Source organism: Haliaeetus albicilla, chromosome Z (genome assembly GCF_947461875.1).
Source record: "Haliaeetus albicilla chromosome Z, bHalAlb1.1, whole genome shotgun sequence".
Classification (NCBI taxonomy): domain Eukaryota; kingdom Metazoa; phylum Chordata; class Aves; order Accipitriformes; family Accipitridae; genus Haliaeetus; species Haliaeetus albicilla.
In genome coordinates, this window is record NC_091516.1 from 65490509 (window position 1) to 65517132 (window position 26624).

General features: G+C 39.9%; 1 protein-coding gene across 2 annotated transcripts in view; it reads right to left on the reverse strand.

Annotated features, from left to right (window-relative positions):
- Nucleotides 1-851: 851 nt before the first annotated feature.
- The window catches only part of HAPLN1 (hyaluronan and proteoglycan link protein 1), a 69420-nt gene continuing 43647 nt past the window's right edge, over nt 852-26624 (reverse strand). The window contains exons 4-6 of one of the 2 annotated variants that reach the window (XM_069775897.1): nt 22994-23368; nt 13080-13382; nt 852-5397 (exon numbers count right to left, since the gene is read on the reverse strand). In XM_069775897.1, the coding sequence (XP_069631998.1) occupies nt 5108-5397; nt 13080-13382; nt 22994-23368 (968 nt within the window). In that variant the 3' untranslated portion in view covers nt 852-5107. The remainder of the gene's footprint in view (nt 5398-13079; nt 13383-22993; nt 23369-26624) is intronic. The other variant, XM_069775898.1, reaches the window with a different exon arrangement.

A 26624-nucleotide genomic window follows, 5' to 3' on the forward strand; every position in this document is an offset into this window, starting at 1 on the left:
CAGTAGTAATTAACTTTCATCAGTTCACCTTGCTTTTCTCTTAAAATGAAGATTATTTGTTAGGTTTGTATTTTTGTTTTGAAACCCAGAGGAATCTTGTTTCTTTTTATATGGTAAGTAAGTTACCTTGCATTGAAATTTTACTGCTCTGCAACATATTTGTTCAACTTTTGTGACTGCTTCTGAAGAAGGGAAGAAATAGCTCACAGATGTGTAAGATTCAGCTTCTTAAAACCTTCAAGAAGAACAACTAGTTGTTGTTGTTGAACAGAAAGCTGCTGGTATCCTTTGTGACTAAATGAGACAATGGCTAAATAAAATGGCAGGCTACTACTTCATTTACTAAGTCTTTAGGCAAAAATCTAGACATTTCTGGTTTCGTGGTACTTCCATCAAGTCTTAAATCCAGTCACTTCTAAACACAAAGGCAGTGTCTCTGTTTTGAATAGTGAGATGTCATTTAATGGAAGCTGCTACTATTAATGAAAATCCTAATTATTGAGGGACTTCTACCAAAGGCAGTTTTAATTTCATGTTTAATGTTGTAAAACTAGTTTTAAAATTGTTTTGACTAAATTCTTAGAAAATAAAGTATGTTCATCTTAATCATGTATTAATGGTAATACAGATTTCCCTTATTCTGAGTGACAAGTTTTCCTAAGCTCTTTTTTCATCTATTTTAAAACATGGCTAATATACCAAAAGCTTCTGGAAGATTAGTATTTCTCAGTGAAGTGGTGCAGTGTAGGTAGCTTTCAGGGTTAACTCTCTGGCACAGATCAATAAAAGAATGCAGAAATAGTGTGATTACAGAAGCTAAAATGCTGGCCCAGTGCTTTGAATAACTAACTCTTTGCTTGACACTGGAAATCCTTCTTGTTGCACAATAAAAAGATTGATTTTTGTTGGTTTTTAATTTCTAAGGCCATAGGATTATAGAAATAATTTCATAAATTTTCCCATACATGAAACACTGTTCTACATCCAATTTCTAGTGATGCATATGCAGTGTAACACCAACCATATTAAAAAAAAAAAAAAGCCTTCCTTATTTATGCTTTGCTTTATTTTAGAAGGTGGCAGAGAACACAAAGAAGAAATTGGTACTTGCATTTCTACTTTCAAAATGCTTCAAATAAGCATAAAACAAAGGCTTTGGAATACAGTTTTCTTTATTTTAATTGTAAAACATATTCACAGAGTAGTCTTTTTTTTTTTTCCCCTTAGTCTTGTAATCACTTTGTTTACTATGGCAAAGTAAGTATTTTCATAGTTTGAACTATTCCTTTCCTTTTTGTGTTTTCTGGGACAGAAGTAGAAGAATGGCCAGTCAATAAGGAGAAATCATCATATTGAAAAGAACAACATGATTTAATTGTTGTCAATTCATGGGCATTAAAATTCAGATACATTGTGAACTACAAGATAGTGACAGAGAACATTAATTGATTCTAATGATAGAATATTCTCTCATGAACAGAAAATAGCACAGACTTTTATCCAGTTCTTAAGCTGCTTTTTAAAGTTTTTATCCAAGCACCTAGCTAGCTTAGTTGAAAATAAGAAAAAATCCTGACATTTGACATTATAAAAGGAAATGGAGTCAGTAGCTGTAAAAATAAATATAATTCGTGTCTTTTTGTCTATTTGTGCCCACGTCTCAGGTAATTATACACTTTTAATGGTTTTTATACCTGCTTACATTAGAACTAATTATTTTTTCATACAAATATATTTTCATCAAACTATCCAATTAACTGTATCTGTTATAATAATACATAATGTTGTATATCAATACGCAGATCTACATCTAGCCTGATCCCAAATTAGACTACTGGGCTCTTCATAAGTAACACGACAAATGTAAATTCACATACTGTGACTCCGTTACATGAACATATGATTCCTAGCAAGCGATATCTTCAATGCGAACTTACAGGCATAACTGAATGATACGTTTGGCCATCTGTGATCGTATGCCAGCTCAGCGTCTCTCTGGAGACCTAATTCTTTGTTGCCCTGTGGCTTCTTCGTGCTGCCAAGCTGGGAGCCCAGGGGCTTTCCCTGGAGCTGAGGGATCACCTGGGTGGTGCAGAGCCTGCTCAGCCACCGGCCCGGGGTATGGGTGATGCACAAAGCAGGGGTGGGTTGGGGGGATGCTACGCCTGGGCTGCCACAGTGACAGCCCGGAGATAAGAACACAGAAGGCATAAGCTAGCGCAAGCCTGAGATTGCTGTGATTTAGGACCTGACCAGCCATCTCCAGAGCGTTGCAAAGTTGGTGAAAGGCTGGATTTGCCTTTCCCGCAGTGCCTTTGGTCTAGCAGTGAGGGCACTTTAGCCAGCCCCACGAGTGGGTTGGATGTGTACATTTTTTATGCAGGCAAAATATAATCCCCAGTCCTGCAAAAAAGATGTGTCTGGGTGAAACCCTGTGAAGGGTTTCCCTGGAGAGGTAAAAAAAAAAATAAAAAAAAAATTCATGAGGGTCTCGTCACCTCTGTGCAATAGAAAAACCATGCAGCCTCCTCCAGATCTAGCAGATCTTTGGGGAGGATAGAGCCAGCTGCATAAAAGGCTTCCCTCTTTACAGCAACTCTGGATCTAGCTGGGATAACAACTGGGATATTCCCTATAGCTTTTCCCATCCCACAACCTCCCTGTCCAAGCTTCAGAATAGACTATGAAATAGCATCTTTTTTTCCATGTTTCTGAAGGTTGGATGGGGGAATAACATGTATTCCTCTTGGTCATGGTCCAGTCTTGCATACACTATTCCTTATCCTGTACGGATATTTTCCATTTCTTTTTCCATTTCCATTTTTTCTCCAAAGGGTTCAGAAAAGGTTCTGAATGGCCTGAGAAAATGTGTGAAATGGACACTGATTTAAAAAATGGCTGTTGGGAAATGATTACATGGATTTAGGGGCTTGACCTGTAATAAGTCTCTATTTATAGCTAAGTGATAGAATTTCAAGAAAATCCAACTCCTAGTGGATTAAAAAGGGGGGGGGGGGGGGGCGGGGGTGTGTGGTTGGCACTGAGATTGCTTCATCTGTATAGTATGAGCAAATATCCACAGTGGATGCAAATATCCTCAGAAGGATGGAAATTTGCCTCTGAGCCTGACGGGAACGAGCTCCAACAAAATACCTCTTGCACTATGGTATCTTTCCACTAGAATCCTACCATACATTGCTCCTGGTTTGTTCACAGAGTTTTAAAACAGGACCACAACCACTCCAGGAAAGAGATTTATTTACTCATGTCCATGGGAAAATAACTACACAAAACCATGAAAGTATACCAGTTGTGTCCTAGTTGGATAAATACCGCTATGTCTCATTTAGATATGGAAAAAAATGGGAAGCTATAAAACTTTGCGTAATACAAATATTGGTCCTCTGAAATCTTCATAGTCAGCAAGCATAGAGTAGGAAAAAGAGTTCTCCATTTTTAACTGGTAGAACCAATACTGGGTGGAGAATGTCAGAACTGCCTAAAAGATTACTCAAGACCAAGATATTTTTAATCAGTCCTCTTTTTAATCAGGCCTCTTTGTTTCTTTGGATATCCAGCTTGAGACACCATTAGTGGAGTAAATATTCAGAAAGCCTTGAGCACCCACTCTCTGAAAAACTGGTTGCATTAAGGTATCTGAAGATGAGCACCAAGAATTGCTGCATCCAAAATAAGTTTGCATCAGAAATCCAAATTCCCTCAAACTGGTATTTAGGGAGGACCTACTGCTTTAGGCAGCTCTGAAAATCCTAGGCACCATGCACAGTGCATGTTTTTCTCTGACACTGGCAGATATAGGTAAACATCTTCCACCTAGACCACTGCAGATTTAGTGGAAAGAAGTATTTCAATAGTTATTTTCTGTTAACTCTAAGGAGGATTAACTAAATAATTCAGGGCTAGTGATACTATTTTTCACTGATAGTTTAAAAAACAGATGTACTTTTTGGATACAAATAAGATGTAAGGAAGTGTTTTTTTCTCTTCTAAACCTTAATAGCTGGTTTCAGATTTTATTTAATAATCTTGTTCTAAGACTTCATAATTTTAATGATTTTTTTCTAATTTTTGTTTCTTGTGATATGTAAATAGGTAAGAAATATTAAATATTGTAATGTTCTTTCATTAAGACAATAACATTTCAAAGGCTAATGTAAAATCAAGCTGCTAAAGTTTACAATTTCTCTGTCCAGCAGTTCATTTATACAACTGCCCTGAGTAGATGCTATATGCTGCTTAGCAAACGGCCTTTAAGAGTTTAAAAATAACTCAGTAAAGCTACTCAAAGGTAATACAACACTTCTCAGGCATCTTTAATTGGAGTTAAGAAGAAAACAGGGCTTTCTTATTAGTTAATTATTCACTCCCTCATCAATGTTTTATACACAAAAAAACCCACAATTGAAATGTTCAGAAGAATTAATTGTGCTTGTTCCTATGCATGGGACCATGAGCTTATTTTTCAGAAAGGCAAGATTTTAAACTGTAAAACTAGTCCTATTTTTTGGACTGTTTTAGCTGCTTTTATTAAACTCTGTGTTGTTCCCATGTGAAACCAGTGAAAACAGTTATTTTCTAACCTACGTTTTTGTGAGGTTTTTTTGCAAAACCTCACTGATCCCCTTTAACAAAAAGATTATCTTATTTCAAAATTCCTGATATAATCAATTTGCAGTATTTCTCAAACTGCTACAAATACGTAAAATCTGTGCTTTTAAAAGCTTCTGCTTTGAGTAGCCTTACATTCCATAATTGTGCCCTAGCAATCATCAAGCTCTATTGCATGCCCCATTCATGAAAAGTATATTTTGTTGGGATGATGTAGCTTAAAGAATTTGGCTCTAAAAATTCCTTACCTAGAGCTTCCATTAAATTATATTAATTTAAAATATCTATGGAATGATACTTTTACAAAAATACTAAAACAACAACAACAAAAAAGTTAATGGGTTGGCTTTATGAAAATGACTCTTTACAGTAAGTAAAAAAGGTTTATCACAGTTTTGGTAACTTGCATGAGTTCATATCGAAAAGAAATCTTTCACATGTTCTTAATGATTTTAAAACTTTTGTGCTCTAGGTATTTTCAGTTGTACGCTCTGAAACAGTAGACACCATACAGCTTGTGCTTTTTATCAGGGAAGCCTACAAAGCGAACCGCTGCTTCGTTAGGACTGCAGCGTTTCCTTGGCCTGGAGATTGGGTAGCGGACGCTGCCGTCAGCCAGCCAGCCAGCGTCGCAGCGGTCGTACCCCAGGAGCTTCCAGGCGGCAAATATCTGGCCAACTTTAGCGATCTGAGCTCCATCCTTCAAGCACGCCTGAACAGCTTCGTCGTAGGTCAGCTTGGTTGGGTGAATTAGGTAGTAAAAACGACCTAGTAAGAGAAAGAAGGAAAAAGGGTCATTAGTGACATGATTAAGGTGGTGTAATAATATAATGGAGGCTTTTGAGAAGAAATGGAGGTGTTCCACTGCAGAATGATATCAAACAGTGGTTGATTTGGGACTGTGCAATTTGGACATTGCGCTGTTAAAAAATACCTTAATTTTTTGCATGGTGAATTGATAAATATCAAGACTAAAAAAAAAAAAAAAAAAAAAAAGAGCCAGGTAGAGAAAACAGACTATTTGAACAAAAAAAGTAGTGCTACATTTATTTCTGTTAACTTAGGACAGTATGGCCTCCCCACCCCCACCTGTATTCAGTGGTAACTGAACTGTTGCAATGCATTTTCATCCTCAGAGGCAGAGAAACAGGAAGAAAAAGATCAGGGGAGAGGGATGATGGAAGATGCCCTGGGATTCTGAGGAGGGCCCCTGTTTTGCATCTAACTTTATGGTGCCAGATGCATTTACCAACAAGGTGACAATGACAATCTAGTGAAACATCTGAGGAACCCTGTAGATTTCAGGCAAAGTGGATCTCATACAGCTGTAGCTTACTGTCAGAGAAGGAAAGCCGTTAAACATCCATAGCAGTTCACTTCTACATTATGCTCCCAGCATTAGCTTGAAACCCTTACAAGTTTTCCTCTCAGAAGCATGGCATAGCAAGATCTGGCCTTTGATACCATTTGGGTGAGGGTGGCTGGAGGTAACACATGCAGGTTTACTATCTGACAAGGCGGTGACCTTGTTTCTGATTAAGTACAAGCACAATTTTTTTTTTTTTTGTAAGAAAGCCGAGATATTGCGCAGCTTCTCAGAAGCAGAGTTTGAGCCTGTGGTAGATCAAAACCATGCCTGTCTTAAGTCTTCATTAGCAGTGTCAAAACCACGCGCAGCAGTTCCGCAGCTCTGTTTCTCTTTAGGCATCAAAGGGTATATCCTCACCATAAGGCAGCATTGAACTGATAGTGCTGCTAAGAAAAATGTGCCTCTGTCTCAAGGTAATGAAAACATATGCCAGCAAGTAAAGCTCAAAAAGGAAGTCTCCCCTACTAATCCATAAGCAGCAATACTACTAACATTAATTTTGTTTATCAAGGCAATATAAATTAATTGTTAGCCTTTAATTCATTATACTTAGGGTTATTTATCATCACTGCTTTCACAGTTAACTAAGTGTGAGGTAGAAATGGATTGCAGAGGAATAGTGTTCATTTGAAAGAATAACAATTTCCAAATAAATTCACAAGCTTTCAATCTGACTGTCCTGTAAGAAGCAAGTTCGATGAAAAACAAAAGAATTTATTCATGTGGGGATCTTCTAATTCCAGAGCACACTCTTTACTTCTTAAATAACAATGTACTCCAGAATAATATCCTTTTTCTTCCTCATAAAAAACAGGCGGACACACAAACAGAATTCTGCTCAGTTTCAGATTACTTGCTTGGTGAAGAAAAAGCAGTGAGCAAGATGAAGAGTTACGTCAGCTCCACATCCCTGAAAAAAACATATGGCTTTTTTCTAAGTGAAGAAATGTCAGGTCAGATGACAATATAAATATAATTGAATTACCTTTGTGTGAAGGTTGGAAATTGTGTACCGTGACAAGAACATTTAAAAAAAAAAAAGGCATTTACGTTGCAGCTGTGGTGAAGAAACTTTTAAAAAATTTCATTACTGTCAGAGAAAATATCTACAGTACTTCCACAGAAAACTCATGAGAGTAGATAATCTACCCCTTTGTAAAATGCTTGCTTAACTCCATTTCAGCAAGTTGAGAGTATTTACAAAGTGTTGCTAAAGGAATGTTTATCAAGTGGAAACCTGTTTCTACTATGTTATTAAGAGGTTTCCCCAAAGCAAACAGGATTTCAGACTTAGTGGAACACGGATTTGGACTGATAGTATGTAAACTTCACCTAGCTTATTAGGTGCTCTTCAAACCATATGTCAATGGAATGTAATTTCCTAGGGCTTTGCAGTAAGGTCAGGCTTTTGACATATGACATCAGTAATAAAAATGCCTATACTCTGCCCCTTCCTTAAATGGGAGAACTTTAGTACTAAACCCCACAGGGATGCAAAGTGTATCCAAAATGTCTGATTAAATAAAATTCTGTTAATAAACTCAGTATAGATTTGCTGGGTTTCCCCTGCTAATAGGTTAGAAGGATTCCTAACTCTTCAATCTTAGTATTTATTAATTGATGTGGAAGGAGAGGGAGGCATTAAGTGTCTCTCTCTCATTAATATCTGATAGTTGGGTCACTCCTACAGAGGATGAGCTTGCTTGATTTGACTTCTCACATCCAAATCATGGGGCAGAGAGTTTATGCAAACCTCTACCCCACTCTGGTGAGACCCAGCTCTGGGACCCCCAACATAAGAAGGACATGGACCTGTTGGAGCAGGTCCAGAGGAGGGCCACAAAGATGATCAGAGGGCTGGAGCACCTCTCCTCTGAAGACAGGCTGAGAGAATTGGGGTGGTTCAGCTTGGAGAAGAGAAGAGAAGGCTCCACGGAGACCTTATGGCAGCCTTCCAGTACCTAAAGGGAGGCCTACAAGAAAGCTGGAGAGGGACTTTTTACAAGGGCATGCAGTGATAGGACAAGGGGTAATGGCTTTAAACTGAAGGAGGGGAGATTTAGATGAGATGTCAGGAAGAAGTTCTTCACTGTGAGGGTGGTGAGACACTGGAAGTGGTTGCCCAGAGAGGCTGTGGATGCCCCATCCCTGGCAGTGTTCAAGGCCAGGTTGGATGGGGCTTGGAGCAACCTGGTCTAGTGGAAGGTGTCCCTGCCCATGGCAGGGGGGTTGGAACTAGATGATCTTTAGGGTCCCTTCCAACCCAAACCATTCTATGATTCTACGATTCTAATCACACCCGATCTATAATAGCTATTTTAAGCTTTTGCATGTAACAGAACAGCCTAAAGAGGAAAACTTGAGCACTTGACCTAAATACCCTACACCCTTGTGACTGTGCAAGTTTGAGGGATGCACCACCCTTGGAGATTTTTCCAAGCTCACCTCTAAATTGAGAGATGGCCCGTCACCTTCAGAGGCACAGAAAAGCAGTACCACCCCATTCACTATTTGCTGCACAAAGTGTTAATGCAATGCCTTTGAAAGAGGGTTCTTGGTGGAGTGCTGAGAGAGGATGCCTCCACATGCAGCCAGCCACCAAGTACCTATGCACTTGGGCTCAGCCCTAAGACGACTCCCAACAGCTTACTGGTTTGCTGGGGCACCCACTTGCTTAGTCTCGTGCCTTCAGTGCTGTGCAGGGGCAGCCGAGCAGCAAACTCGTCTTGGTGGGTGGCAGCACACATACAAGAAATGCTGAGTGCAGGACTGCCTTTGCAGCCAGCGATCAATGCCTATGCCAAAAAGCTTATGGCTACAGAAATCAGTTAAGTAGTTTTACTCTGTAAAACTGCTCTAATTTGTGGTTTCATATGGCCATAAAAGGCATTCTGAGCAGTTAGCGCGGTATATCTGTAACTTGCACAACATGTAGACCCTATCATCTGTTCAGCAGACTCAGTTCAGCATATCGTATAGCAATACTAAATGGTTGAGCGAGGCCATTGTTCCTCAAAATTGAAGAACTTGTTAAAAATTTGTGCAAAGTGAGATGCTTTCAATTCCTTTAATCATAAGGTCCTGATAAGTATTTTGATATCTGGTGATCATCTCAGGTAACTGATTTTGAATTGCCCTGATATCAGCAGTGACTCCAGTGACTCCAAATCAATCCCTTCTAAGAAGGGTATGTAATTTTATTTTGGGTGGGTTTGTTTCTCTTTTTGGAACAATAGCTACATGTTCCCAGGGCTAAAATATTCTGAAATAGTCAAATGGTGGAAGTGGTTATCTTATCACATGTATTACCGTAACAAACAGGTAGTTCACAGCTGCACTTTTAACACGATCCCTAAAATTTATTATTTGTATTTTTAACTTCATTAACATGAGATTTTTACTTGATTCTGCTAGAGCTGATAACAAATCAGTTATGCACTGTGGTTCTGTGTGCAAAGTGTATAACAAAATGCTCATTAATGAGCAGAAAGTGTGATACAGGCTCTCCTTCTATCTTTTTTTGCTTTGAAAATCCTTAATTGTAGAGGAGCAGATAAATATGTTTATGTTTAGCTCACTTTACACTTTTCAGTGCAAAAGATTCCTATGGTTTTTCCTTCAGGAAACTCACTGTTCTCCTTCAGAAGGCCTTTGAAATTAAGCAAATAATAACCACTCATCTCTACCATTATATATTCTTTGCCCTATGCCTTTTGGGCTCTGTGGGGAAGACCAAACCAAAAGGATTCATCTGCATTTATTCCTCCGAATTGGTGTGTAGAAGCCCAAATTGATCTTCTAGAGGGATTGTATGGAAAAGGAGCATCCCCATTCCTTGGGGTAGGGCAGGGAGAGAAACTGGGGTAGTCTGCAGCCCTTGCAAACCTCTCGATCATGGCAGGTTGTCCCACAACATGGGGCAGGAGCCTTTAGCTTTTCTAAAGAGAACATGGACTAAAGTGGCTCCTACTGTGAAGGAAAAGTGGCAGAGAAATGGTGGTGAGGGAGCTGAGCTGAGCCATCAGACTCCACGAAATTCCAAAATGGAATTCCCAAATTTAAGTTAGAAACTTCCCACTTGTGTATATTAATTGCCTATTGCCTTTATCAACACAAGGGATGTAAAAGCAAGTTGTGAAACATGTTGCCATCCAATAGTTATTTCTATGCAGGCAGAAAAATTATGTTATTTTACAATATTTTGATGGATTTAACGAATAGCATTATGCTAATTTTACTCTTTGTATTGTTTTATGAAACACATCACTATGTATTCTTATAAACTGGTAAATTGCTGGTACTACTATATACAAAGTGTATGAAACACTTTCAGCTTTTTGGCTTTGCCTGCACAGACACAAAGCCTGAACAGTTCTATGAACCAACAGAAAGATTTGAGTATGAAGCAGTTATACAGGCGGAATAAAATGTTCAAGTATTGCACTTAAACTAAGAAAATACGCTGTAGAGGGTAATTTCTTAAAGTACTAAGATTATTCTATATTGCATTGCAGACAAACTTTGTTAAAACAGTTTCCCTGTGCAAGTAACAGGAATGCATACAGAATTCTTCACTAATGGTATAACCCCCCCTTTTTTTTATCCGTACTTTTTGGTGTATTCAGCTCACCACAGATGGGTTCCAACAGTTCCAGAGAGAAAACACTGAGCCTGGATTTGAACTCACTGCATTGATGATGACATTTTCATTTTTCACCTTAATGGCTGAAGGTAATTTTGCTGTTCTGTACCTTTCTTCTTCAGGTGAAAAAAACAAGCTTTGCATGTATTTTAGAAAAGACTTTTTGCTTTGACTGCTGAACTATTTAAAATTGAGCCTCTCCCCCCCCCCCCCCCCTTTTTTATGATCCCCGAGATCATAATGTATTTGGGGGGTTTCTTTCCCTAAAAAGAACCCAACTAGCAGAAATTTAAACCTCACCCACCCTCTTTCTTCATAGCAGCTCCCACAGCTGACATTCTTTGAGATTTTTAATTTTTTTTTGAGCATGCCTTATACTCTCCTGATCCTGGGGCCTTTGGCATTTTTCCAGCCCCCTTACATAAAGCTGAAGGCTTCTCTGTTTCATACCATCAGGAGACTCCAGCAGTCACTGCCACTGCTGGAAATGCATGGTGTCCTAACCACTTCTCATTTTCCTTGGCTGTTCCTGAGCTGAGAGAATCAATATTGGGTGTTGCAGAAATAGTTCTTTGCCCGTAGCCAATATCTATGGCAATTGCGACCTGGTGGCAAAATGGGGTATTATAAGCTTTTTCCTTTACAGTGAGAAAGCTAACATGTGCTGTTAAGCACACATAAGATCTCTGAAGCATTGAGCTGAAAATAGGAAGTTGGCATTTTGGGTTGGTCTCCCATGAATAGAGGAGAATATAGCAGGGATGTGTGAGGATAATGTCATCTGGTGAGTTGCTGGTTTTGGAAATGGACGCTGAAAGAAGCAGAAGTCTAGATTTTCTGCTGATACCTTGAGAGACTTAGATGACACTGAGTTGCAGGGAACTAGAAGAGATGGTGCTCAGCTCTATATATCATTCTACTGCTGTGTAGTATTCTGTCTTGCAGGTCAGTTTAACAGATGCACCAAGAATGAGATTCATTTTAGTGTCTTGTCTTTGATTTTTCTACTACCTGTGTATCTTATCCTCACCTTACCTTATTCCTCTTTCTCTTTCTCTGTCTTGCTGTATCAATGCACAGACAATATTTATCTGTCAATACTTTTTTTTTTTGTCCAGAAATTATTTTTCTCTTTCTTAAAAGATACTGTCCAGCTGCTAGTGTGGAAAAGGGTGGTCATTAGCGAACATTAGTCACAAATGTTTACACTGCAGGCATCATAAATAGCGCAGCTATCACATTTTCATTCTTTTTCCTTATTTATTTTATTCCTCAGCACTATTTCTATAATACAGGGTTAAATCTGCATATAAAAGATGAGCTCATATAGGATTTTGCCTTGGATAATTGAAGCAAGAAAAAAATGAGCCAGCATACCATGGAATGATTCAGCATGATAAAAATCAGCTAAACTTTTGTTTCAGACTGCATCCAACCTAATTTAATATTGTTGCTTGGAGGATTTGGGTTTTTTTCTGAGATGGTGGAGCAGACTTAGCACTAGACCGTATCTTCTGAGAGAAAGGCTTATGTTTATTTTTTGTGTGCTGTAGGACAAAAATGCTCCATTGTGGATAAGCAATCTGTGCATAAACAAAAAAGGCCATGCTCCTTGGTCTGGGTGGGCTGCAAGCCAAACATGTGCAAAGTTGTGTAGGAATTATCCACAAGTGTGATGCTATAGAGGACTGTAGACTCCTTTTGCACATGTTTCCTTGCAGCGTTCCTCTCATTCACAGCAATACTTTTCAGCCACTAGGTAAAACCTGAAATGATAGCAAACTAAGATCAAGTCATTTCATACCAAAAGTAACACCTACTAATAGCAAAAAGCTTGGAGATGCTAAAATAAGGTTCAGAGCAGACCAAGCTCACAGCAAAAGTGAACAGGGTTTTGGTATGTGTACTAAGATTAGGAATCGAAGTTATTAGGCATGAAAGCCAGAAATAGTTTGCTGATAAGGAAGTATTAGTCATATTAGACCTCATACATGAGCAGGAGCTGCTTGACACAACAGCGTAGATGAAGTGGTAATCAGAATTTTGTTTTGGTGATACATTTAAGTTGTAAACCATCATAACTATAATTGAATTCAACAGGAAAGCTCAATTAATGAATCACAGGTTTCTTCGTCACTTCTTTAACTAAAATAAACTGGGCATACACCGACACTGAAAAAGTACATATAAATTTTAACAGGGTGAAAGCAGAGATATTAGAAACTCCTGCCAATGCAAGTTCTGAGTTGTAAAAACAATCTACGTGAACATGTGGCAAAGACAACTTTACTCTGCACATGTGTCCTTGTAAATTCAACAATAACATTTTCCAAGCCTAACATAAGCTTTGACAAATCAAATATCACTTGCTGCCATTGGAGTTTCTTTCCTAAGCACAGAAACAGTCATTTACAAGGTAGTGGTGAAGAAGACTCTTACCATTGAAGTTTGAAGTGAAACAGAAAACGTCATATCGGCTTTTATCTTTATCCCAGAACCCATAATTCCTGACCCCAGGCACTGTGTTCTTCCCTCCGCAAGGCTCCCTGGGCTTGGTGATAGGGTACTGCACGGAGCCGTCGCTGAGCCAGCCGGCATTGCACCAGTCCAGCCCTGACCTCCAGGCATCGTAGAGCTGGTCAAAGGAGGCAATAACAGAGTCTTGGTCCAGACACGCTCGCTGAGCCTCATGGAAATTTAAGTTGTAACGACCCAGCCGTGGTGAGTAAGGGAATACAACACCTGAAGGGGTAGAAAGAGGGTGAGTTACAGGACACTGAAAAAGCAGACGAAAGGGAAACAGCATCTACAGTCACCAGGAAAGGAAATAAAATTAACTCCATGGCGTGTGTCAAACTGTTAAGTTGTTTTATTTCTAGGGAAAAACGCACTGCCAGCACATCAGCCATTAGGTTTGAGAAGGGGACAGGGCTGCCGCCTTACCTAGCCGGCTCCTCTCCCTGCAACCTCATCCCTTTCCCAATGGGAACCATGCCAGATTTGCATGTCGCTCTCATCTGCAGCTTTCCTGTCCCCACTGTGATCTCTCCCTCGTGCACTCCCAGAGTGCTCAAAGAGGAGCAGGACTGGCTGAAATTTTGCAGCTACACAACAGAAAATTCCAGTTTATCAGCTGTAAGATCAATTTCTCATTTAAAAAAAAGTAAATTAAACCCCAGCCTAGCTCTATTTTTTGTGGGATGGGATTTGGGGATTTTCTGGCAGTCATTTAGAAAGAAGAAATTGTAGTACAGACACATATGAACTATCTCATTTTACACGTAGACATTAAAATGAAATGTTTTGATTGACATAACAGAATGCTATGTTCTTTGCATGGACCCTTGCCAAGATTTCCTGAGAGGTTCAAGAAAGTTGTTTTTTTGTTTGTTTGTTTGCTTTTATTTCACATTATCCTAGGAACAGGAAGGTATTTCATGCCTGGCTTAATAACAACATTTCAAGGCTAAACTGGTAGGAGACATAATTTTAGTATCCTGAGGTCTTAAAGTAGGAAATCTATAGGGAAATAAAATCAGTGAAGTCGTGTGTGGTTTTAGGGAAACCTTTCTGCTACTTTCCAGCATTTTTTTTGTGGTTTGTCACAGCTCAAGGAAGGAGAGCTCCTCACAGAAGGCATCAGGGAGCACAGATCCTTGAGCAGAAGACAGGTTTCCCCAATTGCAGATGGTGAGCCATGTAGCACACAGCATGCAGCAATGCAAGACAGCCCTGCTAGGAAGCCATGTGAGACACCTCCTTCCCTTGCTGCCCCTACGGCTGCCAAAAGCGCTGCTGCCTTGACCAAAGGACACATGTTGGAGAGCCACTGCACAAAGAGCACGGACCTGCCAAATGCTTCCTTCCACCCCTGAGGACCGGTCACAGGCCGTCCCACAGCTCTGTGTGTTGGTCACCACTGGTGATGGCAGAGAGACCTTCTCATAACAGAGGACATCCAAGTGGAGATGGGAGATGAGGGGACACCTCCAGGATCATTTCAGCAGCAACATTTTATCAAAGTCATTGCCCTTATCTGAGAGATTCTTCCACAGTACATTTTCCGCTTGTTTTATGAAAAATATCTGTAGTTACAGATTACATCTTGAAGCATGAAAGATGTTTCAGAAAATGCTGAAGAACCACCTCCCCATGTGGCTCTGATGAAAGAGAAGAGAGAGACTTGGAACAAAAGTTTGGATCAGACCACCCTAATCTTTGGCAGGGTTTAGAAACTTAACCCAGATCTAAATTTTACAGTTGGCTTTAGCCCAGTCTAGTAATAAGGTGAAATAAAACAGCATTGGAGAAGATCCAGCTCAGAATGTTTATTCTCAAACATCTTTGTAGAACTAAGTGCTGTAGGATGCAGAGGGACTGAAGACAAGATAATACAAGATGAGCCAAAACCTTTACACTGGTATAAAAGCCCTTCTTTCTTTTTACTTTCTTCCTGCTGATGAATTCTCCCACCTATAACAAGTTCCTTGTCTCCGGGGAAGTGTAGCATAGGATAGAGAAATTACATTATGGTCATGCAAGACTGTCACCATGCAGTGAAGCCATTCTTCTTTCATAACATTCAAACACACTTTGCTGTGTATTCCACCAGTACCTTAATATGTCTTTTCTTTCCCTTCTCTCCCTCACCCATCTATCATCCAAGAAGTGTTATTTTTGTTAAACAAAATCTTTGTTATTACTAAACCTAAGTGACTTGGTCCAAGAAAATAAAGCATGCAAATGTAAACTTGGCAGGATAATAATAAACAATATTTTGCTTTCCTTCAGCAATTAACTAGAGAGTCTGCTGAGGTTCTTTCCTTTTGTAAATCTTTTGTTAAAGGGCTTTTCAGTTATTAACTGTTCTGAACTATAAAGCATGAATGTAATGTAACACAACATGTGCTGTTAACTGTAACTTCATAAACAAGAAGCTGTAGATGTTTCATATTTTTCTGGATCTCTGTTTTTCCTTCCTCCTCCACACCTCTTTTTTAAAAAATTATTTGTTCCCCCTCAGTGTTAATGTATAGAAATATCACTGGCTATGTTAAAAATGTAGCAAATGTCAGGAGTCCAAGCTTTATTACTTTACTTTATTAGAAATCAAATACTTACTGTTTTTCCAGAATGACACTTCCCCAGACAACTGACTCCTTGTCCAGTACATGTGTCTGATTTGCATATACATGTAAAAAACCACCCTAAAATCATCAGAGGTGGGTATTATTTAATCACGTTCTAAACTTACATATTTCTAAAAAATGAGCAACAATTAAATGGAAACTTTTCAAACAGATTTGATTCCTTAAGGTTTCCAGAATCACTTTTTAAAAGGGGTTAAATAGGTATGTAAATTTGTTACAAATCTATTTGAGTTTGACAGTTTGGGACATAATGTTTTAATAATATAAACATGCACAAAACTGTAATATTAGCTTTGGGCTATATTCGGGTAGACTGCATAGAAGCTGATTTTTGTTTGAGTTCATCTGCAGTACAAGTCTGCAACTGATTAGCATCAATTTCACCCTGCAGATGGGGGTGGCCATTGCTGATTTTGTAGAGCTAAATTGACTGGGTATGTATTTAGTGTAACTTTGCATTATCTTGCATCTTTGTTAATATTTTTTCTTCTTCTTCATTTCCCTATCAAATCTAGTTGAAATTTATAGTTGGATCTTACTATTCATCTTCCTTTTGTTACAATTTAGCAGTGCTGAAGTTTAGTTAATTGCAAAGCATCTTCTTCAGTCTTGGATCTTATAACCCGTCAAAAGATAATCCATCCCATCTGTTCTTGAATGGACAAAAGCTGTCCTGAGGCTTGTTACTGTTCCCAGACTACAGACTGAATCTAAACTCCTGACTCCAACCCTGTGTTTCACCACTAGACAAAACACCCACTTCCAAACGTTAACAAATTCAGCTTAAAAAATGGAGGAAAACTTCCAGCCTCAGAGGGTTAAAAACTGGTTAGTTTGTGGGAAGACTGATCTGAGGAGCCTCAACTTGACCTTCGTGATTCGGCTCCCTACCCTAAGGAAGCAGCTGAGCCACTTGCGGAGCCTAATGGAGAATATTAATTTACAATATCGACTTCACAGTGTGGGTCCTCTCTCAAACATGCCGTTCTCTGGAATAGGTCCTGCCCCCAGGGAAAGACCTCCTGTCCTCCAAGCAAGGGAGAAAGAACCTGAGACACACCAATTCAGTGGAGAATAAATCTGTTAGTGAAAGAGGAGGGCCAAGTGAAGCTTGCTGTATGCACCTATGACAACGCAATAACAGTCCAGAAAAATGACTGTTGTAATAGAAATTAGGATTTCTACCAAATAAGATCCGGATGTATAACATATCCTCCCCAAAAGCACACCTGTATTTCCATGAATGCCTTACATTTAATTCTGTAAATGTACAATTCTGTTTCAGTTACTGTCGTTTTTAGGGAATGCAAAAGAGATTATATCTGTGTGTCCTCTGTAAGCTATTTGTATTTCAGAGTCTTATATGCAGGTAATCCCTAAAATTCAGTGCAAGTGCTCTGCAATTACTCAGTCACTACAGACATATTGTCAGTGCAAGGAGCAGTAATGATTACCCCAGACAACAAGGTGAAGAAATAGCCCTAGAAAGCTCAACTCCTGTAACAATTTATGGGTGACTATTAAGCCAGCACCGTACACAATTAGCAGTTTTAAGGGTATTTACACATAGAACAAAACAACACAAATTTCTGTTGACCCATATGGAAAAAAAGGTCTTTTTATAGCCAAAGTAAAGAAATGGGCTTCCTTTAGTTCTAGCCCAAGCAGAAAAGTAAGTTTTCTTGTAGCCAGTGTAAACACAGGGTAACGGTAGGGTTTGCTATATACTATACTGTAGGGTACAGTTTTATGCTGGCAGGTTCATACACTTGATGGCAAAATTTTCCATGCTGGGTTTCTAAAACTCTGTAAAAAGTGGTAAGTCCCTCATTTTCCTTGAGACTCTATCTCCAGTTCTCTGCCTGTCAGGACTGTCAGATAACTGATCATTCAGCACAGACTCCATGGGTGGACCACTAGCTGTCAGCAGGTATCAATCTCCCTAAAAATGAAACTGAAGCTTCAGATGGTGTCCATCCAGGCCACAGCATCCCATAACCAAGCTGTCAGTGGGGTTCCTTATTTCTGACAAATACAGGTATATGAACTAGACTCACCTAGCCTGGGAGCAGATTATTCGCTTATTTTTCTACAGCCTTTATCAAAATTTGGAGACTCTTGTCTTTCCTTGCTCTCCTTAGGCTAATTAGTCCTAATTCTTTTAGCATTTTCCTTTTGGGTCATCATTTCCAGATAATTTTTTGCTGCTGTATTATCAACTTTTTACTTCACCTGCATCGTTCAAGTACCATTTCTCACAGCACTTGCAAACACAGCGGTGTCTGCAAAGACCTGTCACCCTGTCACAGAAGGAATTACATTGGTCTGTCACAACTTACTCTTGACAAACTCCTGTCGCCTTTTACAAGACTTTTTGTTGTCTTCTAGGGACCCAAAAATCGTGTGTCCTATAAAATCAGTTTTATAGTAGAGAGTACAACAGATTGTCATGCAAAGGATATTTAAAATAGCTTTTTGTGTATAAATATAACAGCAACACACAGAAGAAACAAGTATGACATACAATATTAGGCTAAATCTGATTTATCCTGCTGTTGAGAGCATGGAGTTGGTTTCATATTGGTTTCAGCCATGAATTCCCCATTGCTTACATCCAGCTTAAGAGCAAATGACTGGATTAGAAAATGATTGTTGTGAAAATTTAGAAGAATTTGTTTATATGAAGCTTATGGATTTGTTTGATCTGTTTTGAACTATAAAGTCTGTTTTTGAAAGAGATGCCTGTTCTTTTTCTAACTCTATCTTGGACATAAAGGCTAACATACCTCTAAGCAAGATCATAAAACCTGATGGGTTTTTTGGTTCATGTGGAGCCACCCAAAGAGTTAGCTTCTATCTAGAAGCAGCTTTCCACAGAGATTTTTAATGGCTTTATCTAGAGCTGCATATTTCTGGTACTGTTGAACGTACAAAGTAATTATTTTATAGCCTGTATTGCAAAACTAATGTGTTCAGTTATCACCTCTCCCTGAAGACAGAAACAATAAAAAAAATTTCTAATATAATAAAACATCTGCCTTTGGCATTTTAGTGTTGTTCCACTTTCTTTGTCACCTGGCCCATGAATCTCACAAAGCAATAGTACACAAAATCTGTGCCTTAGCAGTATAACTGAGGGCCAGTGCTGGAGCCTTTGCATTGCCTCGGAAGCTGAAGCACACAAACCTGATATAGTGAGATTCATTACAGTGCCTAGTATTCATAAGAGAGGAAAATAGTAAAGCACTAACATAAAGAAAATTTAGCGTAGAACAGTAAAACACCAATATAAAGAAAATTTAATGTAAGCTGAGAGTTCTTTCTTTGCTTATGACTCAGGCAACAATATCTACCTGCCATAGGAGACCCATTAATTTGTTCAGCTTTCGACTCTCAGAACATTTGACAAAGAGTGTAAAACTCATGATCCATAGTTTATGTGCAGGAGGGGAGGAAGGCCAGTTCAGTGAGAAAATGGCTTTGGTGACAAGGCCAACATAAAAAGTGTCCTGCTCTCTGCAGTACTTGACATTTCTTGCAGCCACTGTGCCCAGCCCAACCCTCCTCCCTTACACTAGTCCTTATACTTAAGGATACAAACAGGATGATAATTGTGACATGATTGAACCGTTCTTAAAGCTGGTGGTTGTGAAATACTGCAGGGAATCCTAGTCCTGAGCTGTAGCTGCGAGACCGCACTGTCTGTCTAGTACAGGAGGGAAATGGTACGGTTCTGCATTAAATAATAGTGAAGAAAACAAACCCAAACCACGTAAGGTATGTAACAAACACAGACTGAATCTAAATCCACTATTTTTTCAAAGCTAAAAGTACCCAATTATTATGAACAGTTTATTTAATGACAATCCCAGGAGGCCTTTAAGTCTAATAAGAATAAAACACTACCACATTTGGAGAAGAAAAAAGGTCCATTAAGGTAGAGGTCAACTATTTTCATATTGATATATTAACATGCTTTTACCTAGCCAAAGCTATACTGTTTATACAGTGAGCTCACATTGGAGTGATCAGCTGTTTTGTACTGCTAGTGGGCATTCCTGGATATAAATGGTTTTGTCTTGCTGCCAATTAACATCCTTAGGGCCACTATCTCAGGACATCAGGCTATTGATGCAAATCCTTCCCACTGTGAGATTAACCTTATTATTTATAACAGATGTAGAATGTTGGAATGGGTTGATATATTTTTATTTTTGTCCAAAGATTGATTTTTTTTCCTTGATCTGTTCTGCATTGCTCAAATACATGAAACAGCAATTAAAACCAGCACTACATAAAGCTGAAGATGAGATGAAAAAACAAGCATGGGGCATGCAAACAGAGGAATACATTCCATCAACTATATAAGTCCATTGTAAATATAAGTGTGTTTTAATCACTATTATTTTAGAAGGAAACTTCAATGTAACTTAGACCCAGAATAACTGGAATTAGCTGTCATAAGGAGGACTGACACCGATACACTCACTAGTCTTATCTCACATGAGAGGTTACATTTTATCATGAGGTTTGGCAAATGAAATTTTCCTGTCAGTTTAGGAAACATCACTCTAGAATGTCAGAAATGAACAGTCTTACACCTGTCCCATGTCTGACAGAAATCATTAAAAAGACATTGTTTCTTATGTTAGCCAGACACTAGTTAAATATATATAAACTTTCCTTTGAGGACAGATTGGAACTTCTTGGTTGGAGAAATATGAATTCTCCTGTCCTTACGAGTTTCCTCATTTTGGAGGTGGGGGAAAACAAGAAGGAGTGGTGCAGTTGTACAGGGTGGGCTGGAGTTGGCATACTTCAGGGGGAGACACTGTTTAGACTAACAGTCCTTTTTTCGGTTGTCTTACTGCCTGCAGTAAAGAAAAGATTTCTCATTGCTTTCGTACTCTAGTATCAATCAGATATCACCTTTCAAATGTGGAATTGCATGTGCACAAGCATGTACCAAGCTTCAGGCAAACCCTCCTGATCTGCCACTACAGCCATCAGCATCTCCCCTTCCCCAAGCACTCCTGGCACAGCAGGATGCATTTGTACTGGAACCTCCTTGCTTTTAATAGCAGAAAGCTAATGAACTTTTGCTTCAGAGGCACAATGCTAAGTGGCACCAGATGAGTATCCGGTCCAGATCTGTGGTGTCATGAACATGTTAAAGATTTTACACTGGCTCTGACCCCTTTTCATTGGCAAAAATACCATAATGCCATAAAAAGCAGGGAAATCCCACTATCTGATGGGGAACAAGATATATAGTTATTGACCTGGAACATCTCAAAGCCTGATGGAGGTATGTGCTTAGGATGTAAGGAGACTGTCAGAAGAATATTATCTAATTACTGAGCATCCTCGCAACCCAGGGGTGCGCTCCAGGACCATCTGCACAACAGTGCGAAAGAAGAGGCGTGCTGGGGTTAAACACAGCCAAAGAGATGTTGTGTGTTTCTGACCTGGATTACATGGTGCTTGCTATTCCTCAAGTGTAGTAAATAGCTGCACTTACCACATTTTTATTTATATCCTTATTGTCTGGGAACCACCCTGTGAGGTGGATCACTCTTGTCCCCTGGGGCTGCCCACCTCATAACATGTCTTCCAATGCCAGGGCTCATACCTGCAGCCTGGGCAGAGGACTTTGCTTTTGGTTAGGTAAAGCTGAGCATGCCAAGCAGAAACTGCTCTCCCTTTAGTGGCTTCTCTCAATAACAGCAGCTGGAAGGAGCAAACACAGCAGTTCCCACCCGAGCGAAGAGGAGATTGACCACATGAGAGCTTTTGGCTAGCACAGTAGAATAAAGTAAAATGCTTTTTCCTCCTACTCATTTCTGTCTTCACTCAAAACTGTTTTAGACAACTTAAACTGGACATGTATAAGTCCAGTTTTCTTTATCTCCTAAGTTTGAAAAGAACAGTGTACATTCTTGTCAAAGATGGTTTATGTGAGGTGAAACAAGCTAAATCAACTATCCTGCTGGCATGGAAACTGGGCAGGGCCTTTCTGCACTCAGAAATGGAAGGCTGCAGCAACCTCCAACAAGGAATGGAAAAATAGATGCAAAGAAGTAAGCCAAGCCCATGACATCTATTTGGTTCCAAGAAACACTCAGCCAGTCTTGTTGTGCAGGGTAACTGTGTAACCGTGATAATGTACACTAGCTCTCAATGAAAGTCATCTATTTCACCTGTTTACAGGTGTGAGAGCCAGGGATGTGATTTTTCTTCTTCTCTTCTCTTCTCTTCTCTTCTCTTCTCTTCTCTTCTCTTCTCTTCTCTTCTCTTCTCTTCTCTTTCCTTTTTTCTTTTCCTTTTCCTTTTCACTTCCTAACTACTTTTCCCAGATAACGTGGCTTCTATAAAGTTGTCTCTGGCACACACTTGGTGGTAAGTATAAGGATAAAAGAGAGACATCTTCATGCAACTTTTAGTTTACTAATTAGTTCAGTGCAGTGCTTTGGGGTAAAGGGCCAAGTTTGGTTTACATGCATTGAATCTCATAAAATTTATCTGAATTTCATAAGAGTAAAGGAAAGCTGAATTTTTGGTCCTCTTTAAACCTATTTCACTAATTTTTCTAATGCTTTGTACTCTGTTGTTTTCAAGAATGTTGCTGAAAGAAATGACTACAGACGACATGTAGGAGTTGTCTCGGCAGGCAGTAGAGAGATCTATTTTATGTAATTATAAGGCTGGAAAAAACAAACCCATTGTCTTTGGAAAACTACTTTAACATTTTTCCTCTTTGTAAGAAGATTTGTATTTGCTCGATTATCTCAAATGTCCTGAAGTTTTGCAAAATGGCTATTAGAGGAATATTTAATATAATTTTGCCTAAGTAAGTCTACTGTAAAAACATGCAATGACTTCTGTAAAGTGACAGGAGAAAATTAAAAACATATAGAGTTCTTCATACTATGTTTGGTCATTCTTTTTTGGCTCCCCTCACACCAGGTCTCACTGGTAGCTGAATATGCTGTAGGCTAGCATAAGTTATAGAAGTCTTAATGTTCTTCTAATTTATGATTGTTGTCATGGGCTGTCAGGCTGAGATCCCCAGAGCACAATGAATCCCACTTCTCAGCTTGCTGTTATCACTGATAATACAGTATCAGCAGTATTAGAAGAAAAAAGCAGGTATCCTTAACACTGCACAAATCTGAATTTAAGTATAAATCAGGTGTTACCTACCTTCCAAATTCAGGGCTACCACTGCTGTATCATCCTCTAATCCTTCAATCACCTCACACTTATATCGCCCATAATCCTCCAGTATTATATTTGTGATTATAAGAGAGGCATCATTTTCACTGCTTTCCCTCAGAAACACTCTGCCATGGTAGTTTCCATAGCTCTTTCTGTGGTGTCCCATTGCAACAAAGACGTCCACTTCTTTGAGGTAATCTGAGGTGAGTTTGGTCCACTTGACCCGGATTTTGTGGGTTCCTGAGCCAGCTGTTGATGTGTGTTCATGGTAAAATTTACATGGCAGTGTGACATTGCCACCCCGGTGTGAGAAGATTTTAGCTTGCTCTGCTACCACAAGTAGACGGGGTCCATTTTCTGCTAGGATTCAAGGAGAAAAACAAAAACAAGAATTAGTCTGCAATCTATCTTTTACAGAATGGATATGATCAATGCCATAACAACCATCAGCTATACTATACATTAAGTCTGCAGGATCATTTCCCTGCAAACATTTTGTACCTACGCAGTAGTAGAGTGTATAAACCAGTTATACATAATTATTTACTTAGCTGCAAGTATGTCTGTGTGTGTACACTGCCAGACAGGCAGAAAGGCAAACTGGTTCGCATTATCCCCCATATAGGCAGACCCATCCTATATACTCCATAATCATGAAGATAGAGCTGTATAAATATATTTACAGAGTTGTATAGCAGGTGGATGAATGGCATCATCCATAAAAGGCTCCACACAAATGTCCCATATTTCCCTGCGGGTTGTTCAAAAGCTGCCTATCAGTGCTGCAATTTTTTTCATAATTCAATTTTTATGTATGGACTCAGCTTATTCAGGTGTCAGCATACAAAGCCCCTCACAATCTGGGATGCCGTGAGTCACACTCACAAAACAGAAGAACCATTATTGTATCCAATAGCACTATTTATATTGACATGAAAAATGTCAGCGTAGTTCTAAAATATCTCATTTTCTATTTGTATTTTATTCCACTTTTTGAGTTTGAGTTCCTTTTCTGACATACTTCCACCAAAGTAAGAAAGTCCAATTTATCTTCAAATGTAAAATCTGGTCCTCTCCTGCCCAATTTCCCCATCATCTCAGTCTGGTTTTTCCTCGTCTGTTTTCCTCATCTCCTTCAAACTCGTCACTATTTTATCTTTGATATTTTGACCTCACTTCTTACACAAACCCATATTTAACTGGCTGGCTCCTCTCCTCCACACCCTCACTCCAGACTCCCTGCTCTTTCTCTCTAAAGAAAAAGGTTGATGTTGCTCTATAAAATCATTATGTTTAGGACAGTCAGCTTGAGCAGGTGCTCACTTCCAACTTTAAGTCTCTGGGGCTTCTTTGATAGCATGTGCTGCCCTGGGAAAAGCCTGGAAAACACAGACTTCATGGTGGCAGTCAGCAGATGTATCCAAAAGCGAGAATATTTCCTTCTTTCAGTACCTTTTGCCTGTCCTCCCATGCTCAGTTTGCAAAATTGATTTAGCAAGCTCAGCGCTTCTGTAGATATTGCTGTCCTGTATCACTGAGACACTGACCGAAACTAGCAATGAATCACCGGTGCTCTGCTCGCTGGGAAAGAATTACTGACCTCACTCTATGTAACAGATTGCAAAGAAAGACTTTGTAATTCCCTGTGTGTGTTCAGCAGGTCAATGTAACTGCCTAGAAATGTGATTCCTGACTCTAAGGCTTGGTCTGCCTCTCTCTAACATCAGCAAAAGCCAAGGCTAACTTCCCAAATGCAGATGTTGCTGAGAGGCTGACCCTGTGAAGGCTGGCAGCAATTTTCTGCTGGCATCCATGGTGATGAATCTGGATTGATAGGACAAAACTGCAGAAATGCATGCAAAAAAGTCATCAGCCAGAGAGAGGCGTGGATGACTGAAGGAGGGAAGGACTGGGATGGAGACGGGCTGACAGACGAGGTTTCAGTGAGGAGCCCACCAGAGAGTGAAAACCTGTGGTGTGTCTGCAGCCACAGCGGGTGCAGGGAGACATTAGGGTCTGTAGCTCATAAATGTCTCCAGACAGTCCTAGGCTTCTGAGTCTTGTTGACAGGTCTGCCGGCTAAATGATACGTTCACCTAAACTGCAGTTTCAGTTTGACTGCACTATCTGTCCACGCTGGCTACACTAAGCAGCAAAAGACCCAGGGTATGCAGCATTTTATGATTATGCAAACACGTTCGGGAGTGGTAATTGCAAAGACAAGCTTGCTGAGTGTGAACGTGCATCTGCTTAAGAAAAACAGGTATCCCAAATGTGTAGTTCTTTGTCAGGGGGTGCTGTGTCAGGAGCATTGCTATTACCTGCACAGGGCAGACTAGCCAGGGCACCAGCTTCCTCAAGAATGAACAAGCTTGAGCACTGCAAGCTGTTTTACCAGGACGAGAGACCTTCCTACCTAGTGAGAAATAATTACTGCAGAGCAGTCCCATACAACTGCTTTTCTTTGTCACTGCCCTTCTTCCCAGAGGTGAGCAGAGACTCAGGGCAGCTCTGATAACCCATCTTCCCTCTATCAGAGGAGAGCATCCAAGGAGAGAGGTGATTTGAGGCAAGGCACCATGGAAAGTGTTGCTAACACTGTTTCCACAAGACGAGGAGAAGGAAGAAAGTGAAGGCAGCCAGGACGGTTGGTCTGCAAATTTCCCTGTTTCCTTCAGGGACAAAGACGTTCCACAGACTTCTGTCCACGTTGGGAGGAGAAATGTTATGCTTCGGGGTGGTTAGTACCAAGAAATCTGAATCAGAGCTCAAGTATGTTGGGTCTTTAATACTGAAATAGTCAAGTCAATAAATATTGGCAGAAAGGACTGGGGCAGGAGGGAGAGTCTGACTCAGGCTGCTAATGCTCGCTCTTTCTAACAACAGCTAGTCTGCGCCAGCAAGGCCTGGAGACTTGCCCAGAGCTCTGCCACCTCTGACTCCAGCATTAGCATCCTAATGCGGTGGTGTACCTCTCTCCCTGGCTGCTTCCCACCTCCTCTGGCCCTTTGCAGCAGTCATTACCTGAGTTTATATCTCAGAAAGTGTAAAGAACAGAGGGGATGGTAAGCTGGGGAAGGAAAGAAAAGCATGGCTTTTCTAAGCTTGGAACATCTTCTACATCCTTGGAGGTTCCAAGGAAGATGCAACACTTGAAATAAGCCTCCCACCCTCGAGTTTTCTAAAAGCCAGTTCTTTTTTACAGAAAAAGAGATTATGCACCCTTTTCTTTGGAAAGGCTGTGGGGCAGAAAATTGCATTGCTGCTGCTCCCAGACCTAGGAGAGGAGGAAGGAAGAACCTCTGGATTTCGAGGAAAAGCAGATGTCAGATTGGGGGATGCTGCATAATTTCTTTTTGGTCTAGAAGACATGCAGAAGACATGCAGGGGGCAGGGACTTCAGATTAAAAATGAGATGACTGGGGTTTGGCAAGAGGCCAAGAGGCTTTCATTATCTAGCAGCCGGTGAGAAGCAGGGGCAATTCACCTAACTGCATATTTTGGGTAGCATGGCAAAATGAATGGTCTTGGTCTTTCTGGAGTTGACAAAGGAGTTAAAAAAAAAACCACAACAGACAAACAAACAAATGCCTAAGCACAGAACAAACCAGAATCC